The 24,531-nt window shown below is 43.0% G+C and overlaps 2 protein-coding genes and 1 pseudogene across 2 annotated transcripts; 1 reads left to right on the forward strand and 2 right to left on the reverse strand.

Annotated features, from left to right (window-relative positions):
- Nucleotides 1–3,580: 3,580 nt before the first annotated feature.
- Nucleotides 3,581–6,120, forward strand: LOC133914463 (rust resistance kinase Lr10-like). Its single transcript, XM_062357568.1, has 3 exons — nt 3,581–4,441; nt 4,591–4,769; nt 4,868–6,120. The coding sequence occupies exons 1-3, from the start codon at nt 3,699–3,701 to the stop codon at nt 5,959–5,961; spliced, it is 2,016 nt and encodes a 671-aa protein (XP_062213552.1). The 5' UTR covers nt 3,581–3,698; the 3' UTR covers nt 5,962–6,120.
- Nucleotides 6,121–7,914: 1,794 nt separating this feature from the next.
- LOC133914485 (rust resistance kinase Lr10-like) lies at nt 7,915–12,155 on the reverse strand. Its single transcript, XM_062357588.1, has 3 exons — nt 11,128–12,155; nt 9,422–9,445; nt 7,915–9,240 (listed from the first exon to the last, which is right to left on the reverse strand). Exons 1-3 carry the CDS (start codon nt 11,921–11,923, stop codon nt 8,171–8,173), a joined length of 1,890 nt encoding a protein of 629 aa, XP_062213572.1. The 5' UTR covers nt 11,924–12,155; the 3' UTR covers nt 7,915–8,170.
- A 2,882-nt stretch (nt 12,156–15,037) lies between these two features.
- Nucleotides 15,038–17,397, reverse strand: LOC133883924 (uncharacterized; annotated as a pseudogene).
- Between the last annotated feature and the right edge of the window lie 7,134 nt (nt 17,398–24,531).

The raw sequence follows: 24,531 nt of genomic DNA on the forward strand, positions 1-24,531 counted from the left end.
TGAAGCGAGCAGACCAGCAAATGAATGAAACTTTGTTCGATATATTTCAACCTCAAGAAGTGCTTCCACGGCAGTATTAACATTGGTCATCCTCTCGAATGCCTCCCGGAGATCTTCTAACAAGGTTGGACCTATGCTATACACGTAGTGCGTACGGGGATTCAATGCGGCTGCTGCAAGTTGATGATCAAAGCATTAGTACTATAAGTATGCAAGTGGTAAGAGTATCACCGATATTCATGTAGGTCCCATGCGTTAGATCATACATTCTACGATCGACAACTACCATGTACTTATCAAAGGTATCCCTATCATTGTGATACAAGGAATCGTACTCCTGCTTGATAATGTTGTATCTCAGGAGCACGTCAATCAATGTTGGGATCTTGTCTTGATCAGCGAATCGGAGGAAGGCATATAACGGCTGAACGGAATCGATAATCCTTTTAAGGTTGTCCCACCATGGTAAGCTAGATAGACAACAATGTGCATATCTCCCCATTTCAAAAACAATGTAGCGAGACTACTGCAGCTCACTAGATGCCATCCATTGCATAAACTTATCCTTTCGATGTAGAAAGCTTTCAAGAAATAGATAGGTTGTGCCAAACCTTGTATCATTCCACTTCACCAACTCTCCACCAATCACGGTCTTCGTCATTTCGTGGAGCTTTGAATGATTGTAAAGCCATCGCAATATAGACCTTGCACTTTGAATGACAATGTGGTGGTCTCTAAATTCACCAATTGATTTCAACATTAAATTTATCATGTGCGTCACACAAGGCTACCACATGATAGCGGGATACTCCCTTCTGAGAATCTGACATGCCTTCTTGTAGTTAGACCCATTATCAGTCACGATCTGCACAATATTTTGTGCCACCACATCATTCACCACTTATCTTATCTCCTGCACAAACGAACCAACCAAATAAATATGCAACAATTGCAATACTAAGTTACCAACTCAGCAAAACAATGTACCTTGTTCAAATACTTGGCATCTTGGCTGTAGCGAGCCGCATTTACGGACTTGTGAAAAAACATACAACCATTGCAATATAAAAGGAAATTAATAATACTCATGTGCGTTGGTCCAGTCTAAGAATCACACATGATGGTCACACCATACTCTAGCCATTCTAGCTTCCACTTGTCAAATATCTTCTTGAAATATTTCTCATTCTTGTCCATGTACTTACCAGGAATTCCTGAAGTGTGGAAAAATTTGGACCATGCCAGACCAATAGCTGCCTTTGCATTCTTTCCCTTCGCACTCCATGGCCCGGTGTCAATCCTCTACTGCACAGGAGCTTTTGCTGCAGCAACATTGTAATCCCTGACACTTGGTGGCTCCCTAGTTGAAGATACCCTCCTAAGCATCCTCTTTAAAACATTGCCTCCTCTAACACTTCCACTACCACCTCCGTTCTTGTAGGAATCACCTGCCCTCCTCCTGAACTCCTCCTCATCCTTAGACTGAGCCATGGCACGCTGCACCTGTTCCTCTTCCATCTCCTCATTATCGCTTGTCAAATCTATGTGGACAGCTGCTTCTTGCCTCTGAAGCCTCTCCTCAGACCTTTCCTTCCTCTTATCTTTTGTCCTATTAAGCTCGTGCTTGAAGTAATCACGCACATCGCAACTTGTAACATTCGATCCGCGTCCTGCCAAATATTCTTTCAACCTTGTGGCACCACCACCTCTCATTTCCTTGTGGCAGTAATTGCACCTAAACCCTGGGTACAGGTTGTTCCCGCGCTGCCACACCACATCTCTATCCGCCATCGATTACTGCAAAACAACATATATAATCCTATTAGAACTCCATGAATTCCAATAGTGAGTAAAAATTGAACAACCGATCGGTAAAATCTTGCCTAGTCTCTATTGCTCATGAGTATTTAGACACAGAGACTTTGAACATGAGAACTTGTAGTTGTGGTGTTGGGAAGTGGAGGATTCGTTCCTTTTTACGATGTACTCCTATATAAAGTTACGGTATAAGTTGGCTTACAAGGATATCATCCTATAACAACTCTACAAATTCCAACAGTGAGTAAACATTGAACAACTGATGGTAAAATGTATTAACCGAGCACACATGACCTAAAAGTCCTTTGATGGCATTGTAATTTTCTGTGAACTACTTCACCATATTCCAGCACATATTCATATGTATTAACCAAGCGCACATGACCTAAAATTGACTGCGTCACACCAAAAACTGAGGGCATGAATCAATAAATCAGTCGGATTCGACAGCATCGACAACTAACTGCACTGACGAGCTCCTAAGCACGCATACCGACCGCATTAAGTAAAAAATCGCTTCGATATAGCCGCTTACCGATCGAACTGCGTCGAAATGCACTCTGTCCTCATGCTCTCCCCACTACCTCCGAAAATCGTGAATATCGCTTCAATGCAGTCGGTAACCACCTAGTCCGGACCGCTTTTTGCGCTTCCACCGACGGATTTCCTCGGCTACGCGACGGATCTAGCCGAGCTCATGGAAGGGGCGAGTTTTTGCTCTGGGCGAGGCGAGGGGAACTCAGGGAAGAAGGTAAGGTCCTCCTGCCCTTATCCCAGAGAGTTGGGCCAAAATGGGTTGTTTACACTGTGCATTTGGCTCGTTTCGACCTTTTTTGAACTATCAATGTTTGACCATATATTTCCTGATGCAAACGACATTGTTTTTAAAAAAAATCACATATAGTCTTAGAATTGTCTCTTGTTTTCTATGGATTTTTTTTAATTTTTCAAATCCGATTTAAATTTTTTGAATTCAAATACGAAAACCGATCACATTACAAATTCGAACCCCACCGAATTGACCAATATTTACGATATTCAACACATTTTTGGACCCTGATTGTTAGTAGCTAAGAGAAAGAGGAGGAGAGGAAGCAAATAATATGCTGCAAGTTTTTGGAAACATCAGTACCTATGCATTTCCAACTCTTGTTGAACATTTCCTGCCGTGTTCTAGTGATTCGAGTGCGATTGCAGAGTTAATGCAACCAAGTCCTGTCTCATCAACTATAAATAACCAGGGAAACAAAGAAGCCCTTCCGTGTGGAAGACGATGTTGTTTGACTTGGAAGGTATTTTGGTCCAAGGAATTCCAAATCTGATTGAAAATTTCATGCCATGCTCTAGTGATTCGAGTGCGATTGCCGAGTTAACAGCACAATCCCTCTCTCATCAACTGTAAATAACTGTGGAAACAAGATGCCCTTCCATGTGGATAGGGATCCTCTGATGTATTGCACGGTTATTACACGTCCGCTACCGTACAAATTCAGACCTTACGTGTTAATAGATGTACAGTACGTCAGAGCATCCTATCCATTGCGTGTGGAAGAGGATGTTTGTTTGACTTGGAAGGTATTTTGGTCCAAAGAATTCCAACTCTGATTGAAAGTTCCTGCCGTGCTCTAGTGATTGGACTGCGATTGCAGAGTTAACGCAATCCAGCCTTGTCTCATCAAATAAATAACTGTGGAAAAAGAAGCCCTTCCGTGTGGAAGAGGATGTTGTTTGACTTGGAAGGTATTTTTGGTCCAAGTCACACAACATCCCAATGCAGGGCCAGCGTCGGGTAACTAAGTAACCCTCTTGGCTTCTCCATAATGCAGGGCCAGCATCACAATCAACACTCGTAGCTAGCTTCCTGCATCTGAAAATCTATCATGGCGAACTCCTGTGCATCTCATCCCTCTGCTACCTGGCTAGCTTTAGTAATCATTATTTCTGTGGTTGCAGTTCATGTAGCAGATGCTGGAGGACAAGATGAGTGTCCTCCTTTCTCCTGTGGTGATCTTCACAACATATCCTACCCTTTCCGTAGGCCAGGTGACCCGCCTGAGTGCGGTGCGCAAGCATACCAGCTGGTCTGTAGCAGAAGCAAGGCTACGATTCACATCAACACGGGGACATACTTTGTGACCAGCATCAACTATACAGATTCGTCCTTCTGGGTTGTGGACGCCAACATGGATATGCACAGCAGTTGCCCTCTTCCTCGCAGGGATCGGCTTCCTTACTCTTACGATGGATTGGTCTTGGAAATTGGTCCACATCATCACCGTTACGATTTGGCCACTGCAGGCTATTGGGCATGCCTCGTTAATTGTTCGCGAGCAATAACGAATAATGCCTTCTACAGGCCCGTTAATTGCCTGAGTGTGAATGGTTCGTTTGTTTATGCCTCAATTTCTGCATTTTGTTTAGTCGGATATCTTGAACCTTCTTGTGGATACTTGGCCATGATTCCCTTTGGTAGAATGTATATCCATTATCCACAGCTAGAGAATGCAAGTTATGCTGATATCATAGAATTGGCAAAGCAGGGATTTTCTATTCTGTTTCCTCAGGATTCTTATCTCCATAATCCTTCTTGGGTACTCAAACAATGCCTAAATAATTCAACCAGGTGAGTCTGCTGCGCTCTGGACTCTCGAGTATATATGGCACTGATTATCATGTAGTTCCATTTCCTTCTGAATTTTGTTTATCTTATAATTATCCTAAAACTGCATGCATTCCTTCTTTAATACCTTTCTTTACAACGGTGGCTTGCAGGTATTTCCGCGAGCAATTATCTGGCACAAGCATCCTGAACTGGATTCATGCTTTCTTCTGGAGTGATGTAAGTTTTGCAAAATGTGTAAACAATTACAATGTCCCAGAAAAGGAGGCTATGTTCCAGTGGGTTGTGATAGCCATAGTATCTGTTATCAATATCTCCAAGTTACATGTTGGTACGTGAGGAGTACTTACTTCTAATGATCACAGCTACAGTCTTCTATACCCTACTTACGTGGTCTAACTTTATATATGTGCCATTTTGTTTGGGCAGTATTATGCAGGTTCGTGCTCCCAGCAGTGGCAGTATTGATCTTCCTTGCCCACAAGTACTGGAAAACAAGGATAACAATTGACGCCGTCGAGAAGTTCCTCCGGATGCAACAAATGCTCGGTCCAATGAGGTACGCCTACACCGATATCACCGCAATCACAAGCCATTTCAGGGACAAGCTAGGTCAGGGGGGATACGGCTCCGTGTACAAGGGTGTGCTACTCCCAGGCAATGTCCAGGTTGCCGTCAAGATGCTGGGCAACTCCAACTGCAACGGGGACGAGTTCATCAGTGAGGTCTCCACCATCGGTAGGATCCACCACATCAATGTGGTTCGTCTGGTGGGCTTCTGTGCAGAGGAAATGAGGAGGGCGCTCGTCTACGAGTACATGCCCCATGGTTCCCTCGAAAAGTACATATTCTCATCCGAGAGAAGTTTCTCATGGGATAAGCTCAATGAGATTGCTCTGGGGATTGCAAGGGGCATCGACTACTTGCATGGGGGTTGCGATATGCAGATCCTTCACTTTGACATCAAGCCACACAACATCCTTCTAGATAGCAATTTTGTCCCAAAAGTTGCCGACTTTGGCCTCGCCAAGTTGTACCCAAGGGACAAGAGCTTCGTGCCAGCGAGCGCCTTACGGGGAACTATTGGGTACATAGCTCCTGAAATGGTATCACGGAGCTTTGGTGTCATATCAAGCAAATCTGATGTCTACAGCTTTGGTATGCTGCTGCTGGAGATGGCAGGAGGGCGAAGGAATGCGGACCAGAATGCAGCGAACTCAAGTCAGGCATACTACCCGTCGTGGGTGTATGACCGTCTAGCTGAACAGGAAGTGGGTGAGATATCTGCTGCTGCTGACATGCATGAGTTGGAGAGGAAGCTATGTGTTGTTGGGCTACGGTGCATTCAGATGAAGCCGCAAGATCGTCCGACCATGAGTGAGGTCATAGAAATGCTCGAATCTGGCGCTGACGGCCTACAAATGCCTTCTAGGCCATTCTTCTGCGATGATGATCATATCACTGTTGCAGATTCCTACCATTTCTCCTCTGAGCTGACTGCAATCTCGGAGGAAGACGAGTGACCCATTTATTTCTGTTTGTGGTCTTGTAATAAGATAGGGTGAAGCACTAGTTTGTGAATTGCTGAAGTAATTAATGGTCGTTGCGTGTGTGAAGTTTCTTGAGCCCTGTTAAGAGTTTTCATGATAATATACATTTGTGGTCTCGTAATAATCTACTAAGTTTCCTGTGTCCAGAGTTCCGGACTCCTTTAGATGTTTATGTGGAAACTTGTATAACTTAAGATGGAGGATTGCAACTGCTATATTCGTGCTGAGATGTTATCTTTTTCCTGGAAGACTAAAATGCATATGTGGAAGATAGATACTGCAAATGCATTTGCCACAGATTGGGTTTAGATACTGACAAATGCACAGAGTCCGGCCACAGGGTGTAGGAACATCGGTTTGTGATGCTGAATATAGTGGTGTCATCCGTGGCAACAAGTAGGAGTAGGAGGATAAGCAGAAGATGGAGAGCCTGAGAGAGGTGGTCGATAACTTTGAAATGATAATGATATATATACAGAAGGTATATTTGGCTTGCTATGAAATAGCTTATTCTGTAGCCAACCATGTTTATGATCACGGAAGTATAGACTTACAACACCTCGACCACGGATTTATGATATTGCAATTTACAATATACTAAAACACATGGTAAGTTATTTTAGTCTTGCGTATAATATTTTACACCTATCCATAAAATAATATATTTATATATATATAGGGTTGTGTTATTTAACGTATAACGTGTTGAATATTATTCAACATGTGATGTAAAAAACCCATTCCATGACTGTAAAACCAATGACTATAAAAAAACTTATTATGTGACCCGGAAAAAAATCCGTTGTGAGACCATAAAACTTATTATGTTCTATATGCTTGTATATGTGTTTTTATCTTTCTAACTTGCTAGGTCATCTGGTTGCTTTCTAGGCTATGGTTGTTTCTTGTTCTAAAAATTGGTAGTTGATTTAGTTTTTAATTAGTGTTCTATTCACCCCCTCTAGGGCCATTAGATCCTTTCAACTAGAAGCATTTGAATAAATCTTGAACGATTCAAATTGCATTCGAATATGAAATCGATGAAGATTTGATTGAACCTGGATTTGTGATTGATTCAAAAATAATATTTGAAGTTGGATTTGAACTTGAGTTTGGCATTAATTCAAAAATGGTATTTGATTAGGGAAAAGATTTGAACTTGAATCCTCGGGATTTGAGAGAGGCTTGAATTCAAAAGAATTGACTCTGATTGGATTGCCACTTAATTGAATAAAAAAAATATTTGAATTTGAGAGATATTCAAATTCAAAAGTCCACTCAAGGAACCATGAAAACAAAATGCACCAAAATGCATATGATTCAAATTATTGCAGGGATTAATTTAGAAATTAATTTGGTGCTCTCTGAAATACTTTGCCAAAATAATATATTTGAATATATATATATATATATTTCTTTGATTTTATGTTAATTTAAATAATTAGAATTTTTAAAAAAGTGTGAATTTTGGTTATTTTCTAGATACTAAAACTCGGAATGCTACAGGAAGTTTGATATCTTCGGTAGCGTCTCTATCGCCCCCGCCATGCTATACTAAAACGCCCTTGCACAGTGGCCTCTCCGCAACGGCGGCAACTCGTGCATTCAAGATCCACCTTCTTGGCAATGGCAAAGGCAGCCAATCCTTTCTACTTGCTTTCTTTTTCATTTTGCTTTGCGATATCTCGTAGTAGGAATTGTGCTCAAACCCTTGTCCAACCATCTATTCATACTATAAATCTGTAATACCCAGAATAACAATGACATGATTGACCACCTTTTACGTGTTTTCCACCTCATGCTGAATTACCAACTCATTGAGTGGGCAAACGGAACATATTTCTTTTTCCTGAGGAGTTCAGTGAGGAAGACTGTGCTATAGAAAGGGGAGGGGGGATAATGAAGGATGGATATAAATCATTGCAATAACAGAATATGGAAATTTAAAAAATATTATCTTTGAACTATTAGATTACAACTCAAGTCCAATGTGAATCTGATATAATGCAAATAACAAGCGGTATTACATTTGTGACCACCAATTATTCATGCATCAGGTGCTAATACAGTGGAAAGACTGAAATACATTGCATGCTAGTGCTATGCATTATTATGCAACACAGTAGGAACAAAGTTTATCTCTCAAATATTCGCTAAGCCATTGTTGTGTGCCCTCCATGTTTTACGGCATAGTATGACTTTCAGATGAGACAAAAGGCTTTGGGGGAATCTGTAGATTCTCCAACCGCCCTGTTAACATGTTTACCACCTTTGTCATTGAGGGTCGGTTCTTTGGGTTCCATTGAATGCACCATAGTGCCACAATTGCCAGCTGTCTCACCTTTTCTTTCTCTTCTCCTGTCATTTCCCTAGCAAGTACCAAGTCCTGCCCGGTAATTACTTTCTCAAAGATCCATTCTGGGAGGTAAACCTCATCTGGACTCTCAACACTTGGGTCTGAGTTTCTCATTCCACTCACCATTTCTAACACCAGCATGCCAAAACTGTAAACATCGGACTTGTAGGATACGCCTCCAAAATTCCGAGAATATAGCTCTGGTGCAATATAGCCCATAGTGCCTCTTGCTGCCGTCAAGGTAACAATGCTTTGATCCCTTGCACACAGTTTTGCAAGGCCAAAGTCTGAGATCTTTGGATTGAAGTTGTAGTCTAGCAGAATGTTGTGAGGCTTGATGTCAAAGTGGAGGATGCGCTTACTGCATCCTTGATGTAGGTATTCCATTCCTCGGGCAATGCCTAAAGCGACATCTACCATTTTGTTTGGCAGTAGTTCTTTAGAAGTACTAGAATCCGGCAAGAATATGTATTTCTCCAATGACTCGTTGGGCATGAATTCATAAATAAGGGCACGTCTTGTTCCTTCAGAGCAAAAGCCCAGGAGGCGCACAATATTCGCATGGTGGATGAGTCCTATCGTTGCAACTTCATTGATGAAGTCTTCTCCTTCTCCTGTAGAGTTCTCTAGCATTTTGACTGCCACAGGTACTCCATTTGGTAGCTCACCTTTGTATACACTTCCAAATCCACCTTGACCTATTTTTTCCTTGAATCGCCTTGCTATTTTCTTAACTTCAGAGAATGTGTACCTTGTGGGTTTCGACGTCCCATATGTCTTGAGGAACATTTCAACCTTCAAGTGTATCTCTTCGTTATATCTTCCCTTTAGTGAAAGATAGAGTGCACTGGCCACCATCAACAATAGGACAACTAGTGCGGCTACCGATGATGTAGCTGAAAGCAGATAATAGGAAGTCAGCATACTGTATCAGGTTAGAAAGCCACCCACTTGGTGATGGGGATAAGAGAATGTAAAGATTCATAGTAGAGCAAAATAAGACTTTGTGTTGAATAAATAACTCAAAATTCTTTTCTTTTCTTTTGAATACAAGGAAAGTTTGGTTTGCAGCAGTACCTGCAATGACTTTGACGTGTGAACCTGCAAATACCAAAGAAGAGATAAGGATTTATTGGTGATTTGGTACATAAATGAAAATTAACTTGTTGAGAAAGAAAAGGTAAGATCTAAAATTGCAGTATGAGTGGCTGCAAGACGTGGCCCAGACCCCCAATGGATACGATAGAGTTTTAGTTTTTGAGGAATGGCTGTGCTGTGATTATGTGAATAGATATGTAAAGAGAAATATTAACATATCATCACAGGCAAGCAAGGTTCCTTCGGAGAAAAACTAAACATCAGAAGCAAGTTGGTGGTGCCAACTATGGCGATTAAGTGAGTTGTAGTCCCTACTTGTGTTCCCTCATTTTATCCCAACCAAATGTCCCCACGGTCTCAAGTAACAATCCATCCGATCTACATGGTCTGTTACTGACAACCAATGCTACACTGTTTCTTTATTCAGTTACTTTATATAGACATTTGTTCTTTTCCTGCTGTCACTCCTTTTATTGCTTAGGTGGTTCTTGTCATGAAGATACATATCATTTCTTACGTATCATTCAACGGACATCATTTTTTTAAGGAATATTCAATGCACGTAATCACATGCAAGGTTCTTTCTGTGAAAATATTAACCTCAGAAGTAAGTTCGTTGTGTGAACTTTGCAGATTGAGTCGTAGTCCCTACTTGTATGCCTTGTGTCGTCCCAGCTAATTGTCCCTTACGGCCTCAAGTAACAACCTATCTGAGCTACCTGGTCTGCTACTGACAACCAATGCCAAATTGGTTCTTTAATACTTTATACGGACATATCGTGCATTTGCTTCTTCTGCTTTCACCCCTTCTTAAGCCACTCTTTTTATTTACCTTCTGCAGGCATATTATACATCAATTCATTACTTGCTTTGATTTCTTAAGTTACGTTGTCTATTTTGCTATCCTCATGCAGATTATCCTTTCAAATCTATTTCCCTTTTTGAGGACTACATCTTGTTGCTGTAATAATCCAGCTTTCGGAAGCAGGTTCTACAACTGCAGCTCCTGCATACGCTAGGATGCCTGGCTGATGATGCAACCTTAAACCAGGTAACTCAATAATGCCCAGAAGGGAATGCAATGCCTATGGACTCAAATGGCCTTAAGTAACTAAGTATAAGATGCGCTGACATGAGCTACTACTAGTGCTACGATCTCATGTCAAACTTTGGGCTTGCCATCTCGGAATAATTTCGATAGTGATATTTGCAGCTTAGTTGTAATTCATTCCTCAGAAAGTGTGACCTTAAAGGTTTCTATTAACTAACATGTGTTTGGCTCTCAGCCCTACCCTAGATTAATTCCGATTACCTTTTCTGTAGTTGTGTGGCACCATTGTATCTCTACTGTTGTTAGGCTCTAAAACTTCTGTAGTTAATGGTGGCAGACTACTGCTAGATTAAGCAACGTACCCATTTTTGGCTACCTTTTTTTTTTCTCAATTTTGATCGGAATTGGTTGGCTAAATATGCTTGCTGAAGCTTGCTAGTGCTACCCAAATGATCTGCAGTACTACTTTACAAGATAATCTGACAGAAAATATATTGGAAATTGAAAGATCTGGTAGCAGCGTCTGAGTAGATTCTAAAATGAAAATTGTAACAACTTTTAAATGCATGAAACCCATGCTAGAAAAGATGCGTTGGTGCAACTATATATGGGTTTGGCCAGTCAGAAATCATACCGTGGCGCATGCAGAACGTTTGGTTCCTCTGTGAGCTGAATGCGCAGCGTCGTCCTTGCCCTTCGCATTGTGTGCATTCTTCGTCATCAGGATAATAATATTCATTTTGACGAAAATGATGTAAATGATAATATATAATGGAAGTCATCTCATCAAAATTAAGCATTCTTTCTGCTGTTTCCTTGAAGGTTGAGGGGCTGGTATCTGGTACCGGTAATGGAATCTTGCCATCAGAGACCTTACAGTCCAATGGAAGAACATACATTTTTTCCAAAGGAGACACCAGATATGAAAAGTATGTTGCGTTGCTCAGGCAAGAGACCGGGCCTGCGATAAAATCTGCATCATCGCTGTGTGGTGTGAACTTTCCTAAACAACGTACTATGACCGCGTGGTAGAAACGGAACTGATTCAGGCAAGATGACTGTAAATCAAGTGCTACGCTTGCCGAGATGATCTTGTCAATCAATTGGCAGGGAGAGGAGAAGCCCGCACGTGGGATGATCGTCAGCCTGCCAAGCCTGTAATCTATTGCGATCACTTTGTATGCGGAAAGAGCTGGGTGAACCAGAATGGTGTCCTCGCCAGAGCATGCTAGCTTCATGCATGGTGCTCCGCATAATGATGGTGTATTGCTGGATTCAAGCCGGAAAGGGAATCTGATCTCCGGCCCATGTTCGCTGCAGCGAGATGGCGGACAGTACCTGAAGAAGTCTTTATCATCCCACGCACTGGCCTTGTACGTTCCATCTTTGAGGAGACACAGCAGCAGGGCTATCGCAAGAAATCCACTCATCTTTCTCTATTGTTAGTAGCTAAGAGAAACAGGAAGAGGAGGAAGCAAATAAGATGCTGCGAGCTTTTTAAAAAAACATCAACAGCTTACTGTAGGCATCAAGCGATAAGCAAAGTTGTAATGAGGAGGAAGGAATTCCAACTGTGATTGAAACCTCCTGCTGTGCTTTAGTGATGTGAATACGATTGCGGAGTTGAGACAGACCAGTCCTGTCTCATCAGCAGTAAATGGATGTGGAAAAAAATCAATTCCCTGCAGCAAAGGGCGCCATGTTAGAAAAGCTAGTGACTAGGAGAAAAAAGGGAAGAGGCAAGGATTGATCCACTCTAATTTAACTTAATCAACTAATTAGATAATACAAGTAAAAAATATCTAGTTGGATAATTAAGTTAAACTAGAATAGATTAACTAATACAAATAGATTAATCTGTGCCCATCCCTAAAAAGTGGAAGAGGAAATGGAGGAGCAAGCAAATAAAATGCTGTGAGTTTTTGGAAACATCAGTACCTATGGATTATCTTCAAGGTTTTGGCCAAGGAATTCCAACTCTAATTGAAAATTTCATGTCGTGCTCTAGTGATTCGAGTGCGACTGCAAAGTCCACGCAACCCAATCCTATCCCATCAACTGTAAATAACTGTGGAAAAAAGAAGCCCTTCCGTGTGGAAGAGGATGTTATTTGACTTGGAAGGAATTTTTGCCCAAAGAATTCCAACTCTGATTGAAAATTTCCTGCCGTGCTCTAGTGATTCGAGTGCGATTGAAGAGTTAACGCAATCCAGTCCTGTCCCATCAACTGTAAATAACTGTCACGCAACATCCCAATCTTGTAGGGCCAACCAAAGCGACTAAGAGCACTGTTTATTTAGGCTGTGATTTTTTAAAAAAACTATTTTTAAAAGCTATTATTGAAAAGATGTTTCTGAAAAGCTGCTATTAAATTGGTTTTTTATGTGCATAAAATGGATAATAAATATACCCTCAGAGCATCATCCCCCAAAAACCATAAAAACTTCTTGACTAGGTTCTGGCTTTTAGTAATAACTAGTTGAGTATCCGTACGTTGCAACGGTATTTATATTTTGAATGGTTACCCTGCTATTACAGTAACATGAAACAAGAAAAAAGAATATAATATGCAAATAATACCTTAGTTAAATATAACAAACAACATATCGATATTCTCTATTGTTTCATCGTAAACATGATTACAAATAAAATATTATATTATTTTGTATCGAATATAACATAAATAAAAACAACATGCCTAAACAGAGATAACATGTGTCTTTGACTTCCGCTATTTTTCCAAGTCTGAGCAGACTTAATAGGGAGCTTGCTATGGAGTCACATAAGATAGCAGAACTTAGCCCTAGGATTTAATTCCATTGCATGCTACCGAACAAAATGGTATACTACCAAACCTGCATAGCTCAAACTTCTAGTATCATATTATAGCTGTTGAGGCTGCTGTTGCTACTTTATGTTACACAGCTCCCCAAAACCACATTTCATGCACTTGAACACATTTGCTATTCGGCACTTGCTGGGCATCACAAGAGAAGCCAGAAAAAATGAAATCTCAACATGATTATGTTGAGATCCTCCTGCAGAATGTTCTCCAGCGAGACCTGCTTGATGGCCACGAAATCGCCATTCTCCAGGTCAAGCCCCTTGTACACGCGGCCGTCCGCCCCCTTCCCTATCTCATCTCCAAGCATCTGCACAAACGCGCGCACAAGCACAGTGAGTGAGATGAGCATCCCCAAATTCGCAGCACCAAACACGAATTCCCCCCAGATCCGAGGCAGGGGGGCTCGAGAATCCTCACGTATTTGTTATCGAGCGTCTTGGATTTGTGGAACTGTGCATTATGCTGTCTTGGATTTGATGGAAACACTACGTATTTTTTTAAGTATTGTTTCCATCAGTGATATTTTTCTGTCACTTTTTAGCAACATGTACTACATTCCAAGGTTTAAAACAAAGTTAGAAGTTTTATCCTTCTAAGGAAAAGGATGAAACAGTTTGCATAAACCTAGTAGAACCTTTGGTTTCTACAAATAAAACAAACAGACAAGTATCAATGGCAAAGTAAAATTGTAGAAAATTGGCCAAGAAATGGTTTATCCTGCTCGTATCAAAAGCAAAGGTCGAGGTCAAGGATAATTATGGTAACAATTGCATAGATTGAATATCTTTATGGATTAGTCATAAAAACAACACACCATCTTTCAAATCAGAAAATGATCGAAATGGCAAATTTTCTACTTATTATGGCAATTTGGTATAGGCGCGATAGATAGGCACTCATCTTGTTATCCATGTGTTATAAGGCAATAGAAAGGCAACCATCTGAGTAGTGAGCATGTTGTGAAAGTGTGTTATGTGAAATAGAATAATAAGAACGACCAAGGTCAGGACATGGCTCAATATTTTCAGCAAAATTTTCGCCGATTTTCGGTTCTATCGGTCACCTCCGGTATTTGTGTTACCGGCCGAAATATTCAAATTTGACTGAAATAATTCAAATTTGAGCAAAATCAGATCGAAAATTTCCGATTTTTGTTTTTATCGGTCTCACCAGTGCCCTCCAATTTTTTTAAAAATCCGAGATTTTTTTCCATGGTCAGGATAACAGTAATATGCACATGAAATTAGTTTGTAACTTTAGTAATTAGGGTGCAGTACATAACACTTTTCCAATATAGAAGGGAAATGCAGTTGTTAACTTAACTATATCATTTCCATATCTCCTTCACTAAAAGCGGAAAAAGTAAGGTTGCCATTTATGTTGGGAACCTACAGTTTACACTTTGAACTTGAAGCTGTTAAAAATATGGATAAATTCCTTATTTGCCACTCAAAAGTTACCCAATCCCGAATTTGCCACTCATTCTCTCAATGACATGTGGGTCCAGGGCCCACATGTCATTGAGACATCAATGGAAAATACGGAAGTGTGGTAAACTTTCAGTATATTGTCCATGAACGATGGTTTAATTTATCTGTTCCTTGCAACTGATGAAATGTAGGTAAAGAGGCGGCAAGAAATAATCAAATTCTTGCATCGCGCACAGGATAGATCAACAACACCGGAACGAGAAATCGTATAGGCCTGATAAACCATCTTAATTTTATACTGAAGCACCTTGTAGCAAAAAGGTAGTTCTCATGCTCAGCACTAACAAACTATTTTAAAATGTAATTTACTACGAGAAGATACAGAAACTACCTTCAGTAACTACCAAGTATAACAAGCAGTCGGTTACTGTCAAGCGCTTGAGGCAGAAAAAGAGCCCCCAGAACACTTGATTCAAAGAATGTAGGGTGGTAACTACATCTTCCATGTATCATCTGGACAGAACATATACATCTCTGTTTCCCATCAGTCAGAGAGAATCAGAAGCTGAGCCAAAAGTCCCACGTCCACATTGCCGAACAAACAGAAACAGAGTACCATTAATAGATCCTTTAAGTGCACTGCATAACCTTCTTGGTGCCTATATTAGCAGAATGATAATTTAGCAATTGTAAAGATTTAAGAGGGGGAAAGATATACTCTAAGCAATGATAGTACAAACCAGAAGCAAAACACCTTTCTTTTGAGGTCATCCCTACCACTTGATCGTATGTAAGAGCCCCTAGTTATGTTTCCATCCTTCCAGACATCCTTCAAGAAAAATAAGATTGGCTTCTTGCACAAAGACTTCTGAACATCCCTATTGTCAAAATCGAATTCATTTCTCTGACTCATCCTATTATAAGCAATGTAAGTCCGTTCCGTTCACTCCAATTCACGAGGAAGAAGAACATTGGGGTATACTTCAACAACATAGCCCAACGAGATAGCAAATGTAAGCTTTTGGCTTTGATCGTAACAAATTGAACGCTGCAGGAAGCTCATGGGTTCCATTTTCATAGCCATAGTAAAGAGGTCCAAACTCTCAAGAGAGCTCAGTCCTGGGTATATGGGTCCACAAGCTCCGCATGGTGAATACTGATGAAAGGAGCAATTGGATGAGTCGCCAATAAACCATGAGCATTGCCTCTGATATCCCACTGATATATGATATAAGGAAAAAAAACAACATTAGAAGGATGAATGGATTTATCAGAAAATATACTCCATTAATAAAGCAGAAATCAATCTAATTTTGCAGGATGATCGTAGAAAACAAAACATCTTTTAATAAAAAGATATTATGATTCTGAAACACATGCACTGCCTATTTGACACTTGACAGAGGGGCATTGAGAGACAGGACTGTAAAACAACCAAGCAAACTCTGGCAAAAATGTCCAGGGTCCAGAAAAGTGTCCAAACAAAAGTAACATTCAAGTCCTACCAAATTTCTTTTCACTATCATAACCACTCTGGCACCACCCTACTTTTGTTCATGCATTCCAATCAACCCAGCTAAGATGGCACAACAGTAGAAAGTATCACATCTCATGACAGATATAGTAAAGCTTGAAACGATGCATCAGCTTAGGTATCCAGGATCTAAACCATGCTTCACATTGGGATTGATTCATCAAGGCTCCATACTACTCATTAGTGGAATGGGGAAAGAGGGCACAATCCTCGAATTATTTTCATGTCTTGGCTGAGAGCTAGTTCATGAGCAGATCCCATATAACACAACAGGCTAAGCACTCCAATTGATTGATGAGACACAGACACGAACAAATTGTTAAGATCCCACAAATGGAATACTAACCGGATCAGAGCTGTAAGCATCGGTTTATGATTCAATGCCCAAAAATGTTGAAGAATAAGCTAGATACCTGGTGAAATCCGTACTCGCGGGATAGGGGCACGCCGAGCTCTGTAATGCAGGCATGAAGGCGGTCATCGCTTCCATACAGCCTGGGGTACCTCTCGATGAACACGTCGAGCGTCCGCGCGACCGCGGCGGCGAGGGGGAAGCTGAGCGCGACGCCGCCGCCTCCGAACGCCATGCTGTGGCTGAAGTAAGTGTTCGCGGAGTGGCTCTCTGACGGCGCCCCGACGTACACCATCTCCCTCCAGTCGTACTTGCCGAGCACGGCGACCAGGTTGTCCACGCACAGCACGGTGTTGTCGTCGACGAGCACGACCCACCGCGCGCCCCCGCCGCCGACGAGCCGCACAGCCTCGCCGCAATGCGCGCGATCAGGAGGCCCGACGAGTGGCCGTGGGGTTCGTGTACCTCAACCGCGAGGTGTCCTCGGACAACCGGATCGGCGGGAGGGACCCCTCCCAGGGGGCGCTGGGCCCCGGCGCGGCGGGCGCGCCCGCGTCGAGCCAGACGTGGCCGCGCATCACGGCGGGGTCCCACCATAGGCGGACGTACTCGCGGCGGCGCGGCCAGAGGTGCGCGGAGCCCGCAGTGAGGTGGAGGTGAAGTGGGGCGTGGATCGGGGAGGGAGCGAGCGGGGAGGAGGCGGCGTCGGTTGAGGAGGGGATCGGGGGTGGGGAGACGTGGGTTGGTTACGAAGATCGGGGAGGAGAGCGAGCGAGAGGTGCGGAGATGGGAGCGGAGGACCAGCTGTCAGAGCTCGGGAGATGGTAGCAGGCCATTCTGTTTGGTATAGGAAACACTACTATTTTTTAAATAGTATATAAGACAACATTTATTTCTTATAAACTATTTAAGAAGTTAGTTGTTTGTTTTAACTTCTAATTTATGATAAGTAAATGCCAGTAAAAATCCAAATAAACAATGCTAAAGTTTTGTTTGGATAAACTGTGGTTTTAAAGCTATTGAATAGTTGAAAAATAGTTGTGGCTGTTAAATTTTGATGGTTAATTTTTATAATAAATTTTTAGCTTTTTAGCACACTAAAAAGCTAGAAAATCTCTCTTTAGCCTGTTTATCAGCTTCTAATTCATTTCAGTCACAGCGGTATCTTCAACCAACCAAAAGACATAAAAATCGAGAAAAAAAACAACTGTTTAAATAGCTTAAGACTGTTTTTAACTAGAAAAAAAACCTTATCCAAACGGGATAAGTAGCCTTATGGGCTTCTCCGTAATGCAAGGTCAGCATCACAATCAACACTCTAGCTAGCTTCTTGCATCTGAAAATGTTCCTCTGAAAATCTATCATGACGAACTCATGTGCATTTCATCGCTCTGCTACCTGGCTAGCTTTAGTAATCATTGTTTTTGTGGTTGCAGTCCATGTAGCATACGCTAGGGGCAAAATCTGTTAGAATATACTGACTTGGTCCATTATATCTTTAAGAACAATTTTTAATAAATTTCAAAGACTAAAAAAGTTAAGAAAGGGTGTAGTTTTTAGTCCTATCTTACTTAGTAAAAGTGGAGGAAGACCAATTTAAAAGAAGTTGTGTCATCTCTTGAGTCGAAATCGCGCTCACAATCGAAAGCCTAATCACTGTCTGACGAGTTTCAGGCGAATATCGGACAATAAATAGTGAATTTAGAATTCAGAGTTAAGAGTTGAGAGCAGAGCGCGTATGTCGGTGAATCAGGAACCAGGAGTCCTCGAGTCCCGAGGCCAGACCAGCAGTTTGCCACGTGGCGCCCTCCCGCAGGGATCATCTCCGCGAGGTACAAGAAGACTAAGTCCCGGGAGAGGGTGCTCGGGGTCATGAACAGTGGTCCCCGAGTTCCCTGATGATCCGAGAAGATCGAGTGCCGGGAAGAGAGTGCTCAGGACCGTGAACAGTGGCCCCCGAGCACTCAAGTCCCCCGACGACCAGAAAAGCCGAGTACCGGGAAGGGTGTGCTCGGGGCTGCGAATAGTGACCCCCGAGCACTCGAGTACCCCGAGGACCCAAGGGAGTTAGTTCCGGGAGAGAGTGCTCGGGGCCGTGAACAGCGGCCCCCGAGCACTCGGTTCCCCAAGGACCTGAACAGTGAATTCCGGGAGAGAGTGCTCAGGACCATGAATAGTGGCCCCTGAGCACTCGGTTCCCCGAGGACCAAGAAAGGGCATATCCGGGAGAGAGTGCTCTGGGATGTGAACAATGACCCCCCGAGCACTCGGTTCCCCGACAGCCTAAGAAGTCCTTCGCCGGTGGCCCCCACAGAGGTCCAACGGTGAGGTGTCAGCTAGTGAAAGGCCCGATGCCGCATTTAAGAGGGCGCGTGGTCTGTCACTTCCAACTGCTCCTGCCACGCTCGGTGTCAGACCCTACCACATTCTGGCAGGAGGGCGTGGGGATATTTAATGCACGGGTCACATCCCGCGTCATCCGGCACGCCTCGGGATAGCATCGCAAGGCCCAAGGCGCCCCGCCTGCCACCCTGCTGTGTCAGGCGTACAAGACCAGGCGGGCACGTCGGGCCGTTTAGTGGCTGCCCGGTGAGCCCTCTCTGCGGCGCCCGTTGCAGAACGCCATCATGACGACCAAGACCGGGCGGGGGACGCGTTTTCAACCCCCCGTCACTTCGCGCAGCAGCCCATGATGGTTGCTTTTCCATTTATGGCGCCTTGGAACTCGTGACCTCCCTTCCAGAGCACGCTACCGCCGGCGAGTATTTAAGAGGAGCCGGCGTACGCGGACAGGGACATTCTCTCACACTCTCTCAGCGCCTGTATCCAGACACATCCGATGTCCGGACGAAGATCGAAGACAGAAGAACACCCCAGTACAAGCACAGAAGCTGAGATCCCTGAAGAACAAGGAGCCCAAAGCTTTAAGATAGACAAACATTCTTGTAACCAGCAACATCCCTGAGAGACATTCTCAGCGTATTTATAGCATCCACACAGGAGTAGGGTATTACGCTCAGTGCGGCCCGAACCTGTCTAAAAACCTCCAGTGCATTTACTGCATTCTGCATCCGATCATTCCATTCCACCTGCCATCGCATTTACGCCCATTTATTTCTCCCACAAACAGATTCAGAATCATCCCCCGGCTGAATCTCAAAGGGGTCCCTCCGGATCCCTGCTTTAGGAGTTCACCCTCCAACAGCGCACATTAGGAAATTTTCAGGAGGGTGTCTGAATTGATCCCCTCTTTTTGGTCTTTTCTTTCATTCATATCATTTAGGCTTCACACGGATTACATCGCCGATTTCGTCGCCCACCTCCCACACGAGCCACTGAACTCGGCATGCACCCTACATACTCTCTCACTCGGCCGCAACTAATTCTTGTCAAGTGAGCACGCACTAAACCATGAAGGTACACACACAAATGTGAACACAGATGCACACACGTACATATATACCCAGGACATGGCTAACAAAACATCATCCATCCCCTGAGCCTATATGGATGAGAGAACTAGAAGAACACGCACGCTCTGTCACGTTCACCCGTAGTCACGTAACTAAGCATAATTATGTTTCATAAGCATCATGTTTAATTTGAGCAATTTTATTTTGGAGTATTAGAGTATCCCGATTTGAGTTAATAAAAGGAGAGAAAGAATTTTGAGAGAGAAAATAATAGAATTCGTATTGAAAATATCTTGTCTCTCTAGCAAATAGGACCCACATGGATGGGCCAACCACCCCATCCCCCAAAGGGGCAGCAGCCCCCACCCACTCCCTCTCTCTCCCTCACTCTCTCCCATGCTCCCTCTCTCTCTCACCAGCCAACCGAGCAGCCCCCTCCTCTCTCTCAAGCTCTCTCTCTCTTCTCCCGTAGATTCCTCCCTCTAGAAGCGAAGCCAAGGTATGTGTGCGGTACCCATGCGATCCTTAGCTCCTAAGCTTCTCATCCATCCAATTCATTTGTGCGTGCCCGAAGGATTCGAGCCGTTCTTGACCACTTTTGGTGTTCTTTATTGAAGCGTGAGGAGCCACGACTTTCTTCCTCTTCCCGGGCTCTTCCCTCTGTTTCTTCCTTCACCCGATGGTCACCGGCCTCGAGAAGCACCTTGGGTAAGTTGTCCCTTAGACTTCCAATGGCGCGAATGCACATTTTGGTTAGTCGATTTCAAATTTTGGAGCTATGGCTATGAAATTCGCGTGTTCTTGATGCTTTGGAGCAAATTAGAGGATTCGAATGAGTTTGAGCTAGAAAATCGTGTTGCTAGGTTGGTGAGTGAGGTCTAGACCCTATGAACTAGTGCAAAACACTTTCTCTTTGGATTGGTGGGGCGTGGAAATCAAATCGACTGAGTTTTCCCCGCAAAAAATGCTCTCTACAGCAACCTGTTAGTTTCGTGTAGGACCTGGAAGTTCCAGGTAGCCATGAAAAATCCCCATTGAATTATACTCGGGAATCATGTTGGTCTAGTGTGTAATTTGGGTCTAGAACCCTTGGTCTAGTACATATCCATGTTTATGTGGGATATATTTTATATGTGAGTTGAATCGGCCGAGAAAAATCATCAGGACTCATTTCGGCCAGAACCCGGAGGTTCTGGGTATCACCCAGAAGTTCCAAATTAATTGAGATATTTTTAATTGAGCACCCTCGTTCAAAACCTCACCTGGAGAGTCTGGTCAACCCGGAGGTTCCGGGTTAATTCGAATTAGAATTAGCAGAGGACCCCCCCCCCCACCTGGAACCCCACTCGGATATTCTGGCGTAACCTGGAAGTTCCGAGTTCAACCTGGTGAAAGTGTATCTAGGCCCCCAAGTGAGTTTTGGTGATAATGACAAAACAATTAAAGAACTAATGAGTTTTATGAGTTATGGACAGGTGTTAGTTCCATCAAGTCAGAACCGTGACGCGTTGTGAACCCCCCAAAAATGGATAAAGGAAAGCGACTTGGCTCCTATGCTTTTTAAATTCTTTTATGCTTTATATTTGAGTTTAGGATGCCGTACTATAAAGGGTGACATGAAATCTACTTGGTTGTACAGAGACAGTGCTCAAAAGTCCAAACAAACCCATGAGAGTCATAGAAAGTTAGCTCTAAAACTTTTGTTTCAGAAAAATGCGGAAGGTCCGCACTTTTGTGCGGAGGGTTCGCACTTTAGTTAGTTCTCGGCTAACTACGGAAGGTCCGTACTTTTCTGCGGAGGTTCCGTACAAGTGCGGAGGGTCCGCACTTTTCAAAGCATAACAACTAGTTTTTGAGTGTGGAGTATAAAGACCCCACACCCTTTAATGCAACAGAACCTGACCCATTTAATTCCGACCAGCTTTGAGACAAAAGGCTTCTAGCACATTAAAAGCTCCTTTCCACTCCACTTTTGTGATTCTTGTTGAGATCTTTGCTAGGGTTGAGTGAATTTAAGAAAGAGTGCTAGTGAAGTACGAAGCTATCTTTGAGCACTCGTTTCTTCATCAAGCCGGTAGTTTCAAGTTCTTTACTCTTGGTGGTTCATCCACCTAGACGGCAAGGCGTTGCCCGTTGAGCTCTCAAGTTTGTGGTGAGCCTCGAGAAGTTTGTATCACCCCCGACAAGTTGAGTAAGAAACCCGAAGCTCGATCTTTGTGGTCGTTTTGCTGAGGATAGGGTTAGAAAAGATCCGGCTCTTTGTGAGCTCCTCAACGAAGACGTAGACACTTCTTTGTGGAGTGGCAGAACTCCGGTAAACAAATTTTTGTGTCAACTTTGTTCAATTTCTAGCATTTATTTATAATCTTTTGTTTGAATAGAATTCTAGGGTTTATACCCGATCTATCTTGTTGCAAAGTTTGAGTTACAGGTATTTGGTCTTATAAGTTGTTATACATCTACTGATGCTTGGTAACCCATAAACTTGTCACTCATTATCTCAGATTTAGCTCCAGTTCAAACTTCCTCAAAAGTCCGGAGTATCCGCACTTTTCTTCGGAACCTCCGGACAAGTGCGGAGGTTCCGGACAAAAGTGTGGAAGGTCCGAACTTTTTAATCCGCTGTTTTAAGTTTGCAGAATTTTTAGATTTCGCCTATTCACCCCCCTATAGGCGACATTTCAATTGGTATCAGAGCCCAACCTCCTACAAGGCTTCACCGCTTGGAGGAAATCGATATGTCAACATTCGGAAGCCCGAGGGGTCTAAAAGATGATCCGTCAAAGAACGACAATGGTAGTGGTTAGGGAAAGGGAAGTGAAGGTCCTTTTAATTATGATCGTTTAAATTTTTCAAGTAATTATATCTCCGTGCCTTCCCGGCGTGCACCATTTTTTGATGGTACACATTATGCCGCTTGGAGGCACAAAATGAAAATGCATTTAGGACGTGTTTGGTTGCCTGCACGCGTGCCGTCTGGCTCTGCGCGTGCAGGCAACGCTCGGCTGCTTGCTGTTTGGTTGCCCGAATCGATGCTGGCGTTTGTATCCGCCCGTGCAAACGCATCGCCCCAGCCTGGCTCTGCGCGTACGTCGGAATCGAGCGTACGCGCTGGGCTTGGCTCGGTCGGTGCAAATCCACTGTACACGTAAATTTTTTTATTTAACTCTCGATTTTATTTAGAGGTACAAGAGTGGTCTAAAATTTCTAAATATTTTCATGAGTAAACTAGAGCTTACTAGCAACTCATTTTTATTATGTTGATCCAAAAAGCCTAAGTCAATATTTAATTAAAATTCTCCAAAAATCATAAAAAATTCACTAATATTCTTATCCGGTGATGTACTAATTTATAAAAATATTTCCAACCCTAGCTTATTTGGTAAAAAAGTGAGTTCCTTTATAATGCAACATATACTCATGCGGGCAACCAAACACAATCTCTTCTCAGCGAGGCTGAGCACATGCAACCAACCAAACAGACCCTACTGCATCTCCCCAGCCTGTCTCAACTCAGCCTGTATGACTCATACGAGTCAGGTTGAGGGCATGCGGGCAACCAAACAGGCCCTTAATATCTCTTCATCCAAGTATTTGGAAGATCATTTGCACAGGTTTTGACTTGTCGGATGAAGATCAAGAGCTCACTTCAAATGAAGAGCAAAATATGCACCGCAATGCTTAAGCCACAACTGTATTGCTTAGTGCCTTGAGTCCGGAGGAGTTCAACAAAGTAGATGGACTTGAGGAGGCTAAGCAAATTTGGGATACTCTCCAAGTTGCTCATGAAGGCACTACAAGCGTGAGAGAGTCCAAGATAGAGCTACTTGAGGGCAAGCTATGAAGATTTGTAATGGAAGATCATGAAACTCCTCAAGCCATGTATGATCGGATGATGGTGCTCGTAAACAAGCTAAGAGGGCTTGGGAGTGAAGACATTGATGATCACAAAGTGGTGAAAAGATTGCTTAGAGCTTTTGCTCCTAAAAATCCCACTTTAGTGACACTTCTCCGAGAGAGAAGAGACTACAAAAGGCTTACATCAAGCGATGTGCTTGGAAGGATACTTGCCCATGAGCTCATGGAAGAAGCTAATGAAGTAAAGATTCATGCCAAGCAAAGCTCAATCTCCAAGAACAAGGAGGTTGCATTCAAGGCAAGCAAAAGCAAACAAATTCAAGAATCAAGCACAAGTGAAGAAGAAAGCTCCGAAGATGAAGAAATGACTTTCTTTTTGAAGAGATTCAAGAAATTTATGAGAAAGAGTGGCTATGCCAAATACAAGAGAGATATGCCCAAGAAGAGAACATCCAAGAGAGGCGTGCTATGAATGTGGCGAAATTGGCTATTTCATAGCCGATTGTCCCAACAAGAAGAAGGAAAAAGACAAGGAAGAGAATAAGAGCAAGCCATACAAGAAGGACAAATACAAGATTCACAAGAAAAAATATTCGGGTCAAGCAC

Source organism: Phragmites australis, chromosome 1, assembly GCF_958298935.1.
Source record: "Phragmites australis chromosome 1, lpPhrAust1.1, whole genome shotgun sequence".
Lineage (NCBI taxonomy): Eukaryota > Viridiplantae > Streptophyta > Magnoliopsida > Poales > Poaceae > Phragmites > Phragmites australis.

Excerpts from the sequence above, each read along its gene's own strand:
- LOC133914463 (XM_062357568.1), top strand. The coding sequence starts at position 3,699 with ATGGCGAACTCCTGTGCATCTCATCCCTCTGCTACCTGGCTAGCTTTA. Across the intron at positions 4,442-4,590 it reads TGCCTAAATAATTCAACCAG|GTATTTCCGCGAGCAATTAT; the intron begins GTGAGTCTGCTG and ends GGTGGCTTGCAG. Across the intron at positions 4,770-4,867 it reads TATCTCCAAGTTACATGTTG|TATTATGCAGGTTCGTGCTC; the intron begins GTACGTGAGGAG and ends TTGTTTGGGCAG.
- LOC133914485 (XM_062357588.1), bottom strand. The coding sequence starts at position 11,923 with ATGAGTGGATTTCTTGCGATAGCCCTGCTGCTGTGTCTCCTCAAAGAT. Across the intron at positions 9,446-11,127 it reads AACGTTCTGCATGCGCCACG|GTTCACACGTCAAAGTCATT; the intron begins GTATGATTTCTG and ends TGGTATTTGCAG. Across the intron at positions 9,241-9,421 it reads ACACGTCAAAGTCATTGCAG|CTACATCATCGGTAGCCGCA; the intron begins GTACTGCTGCAA and ends ATCTGCTTTCAG.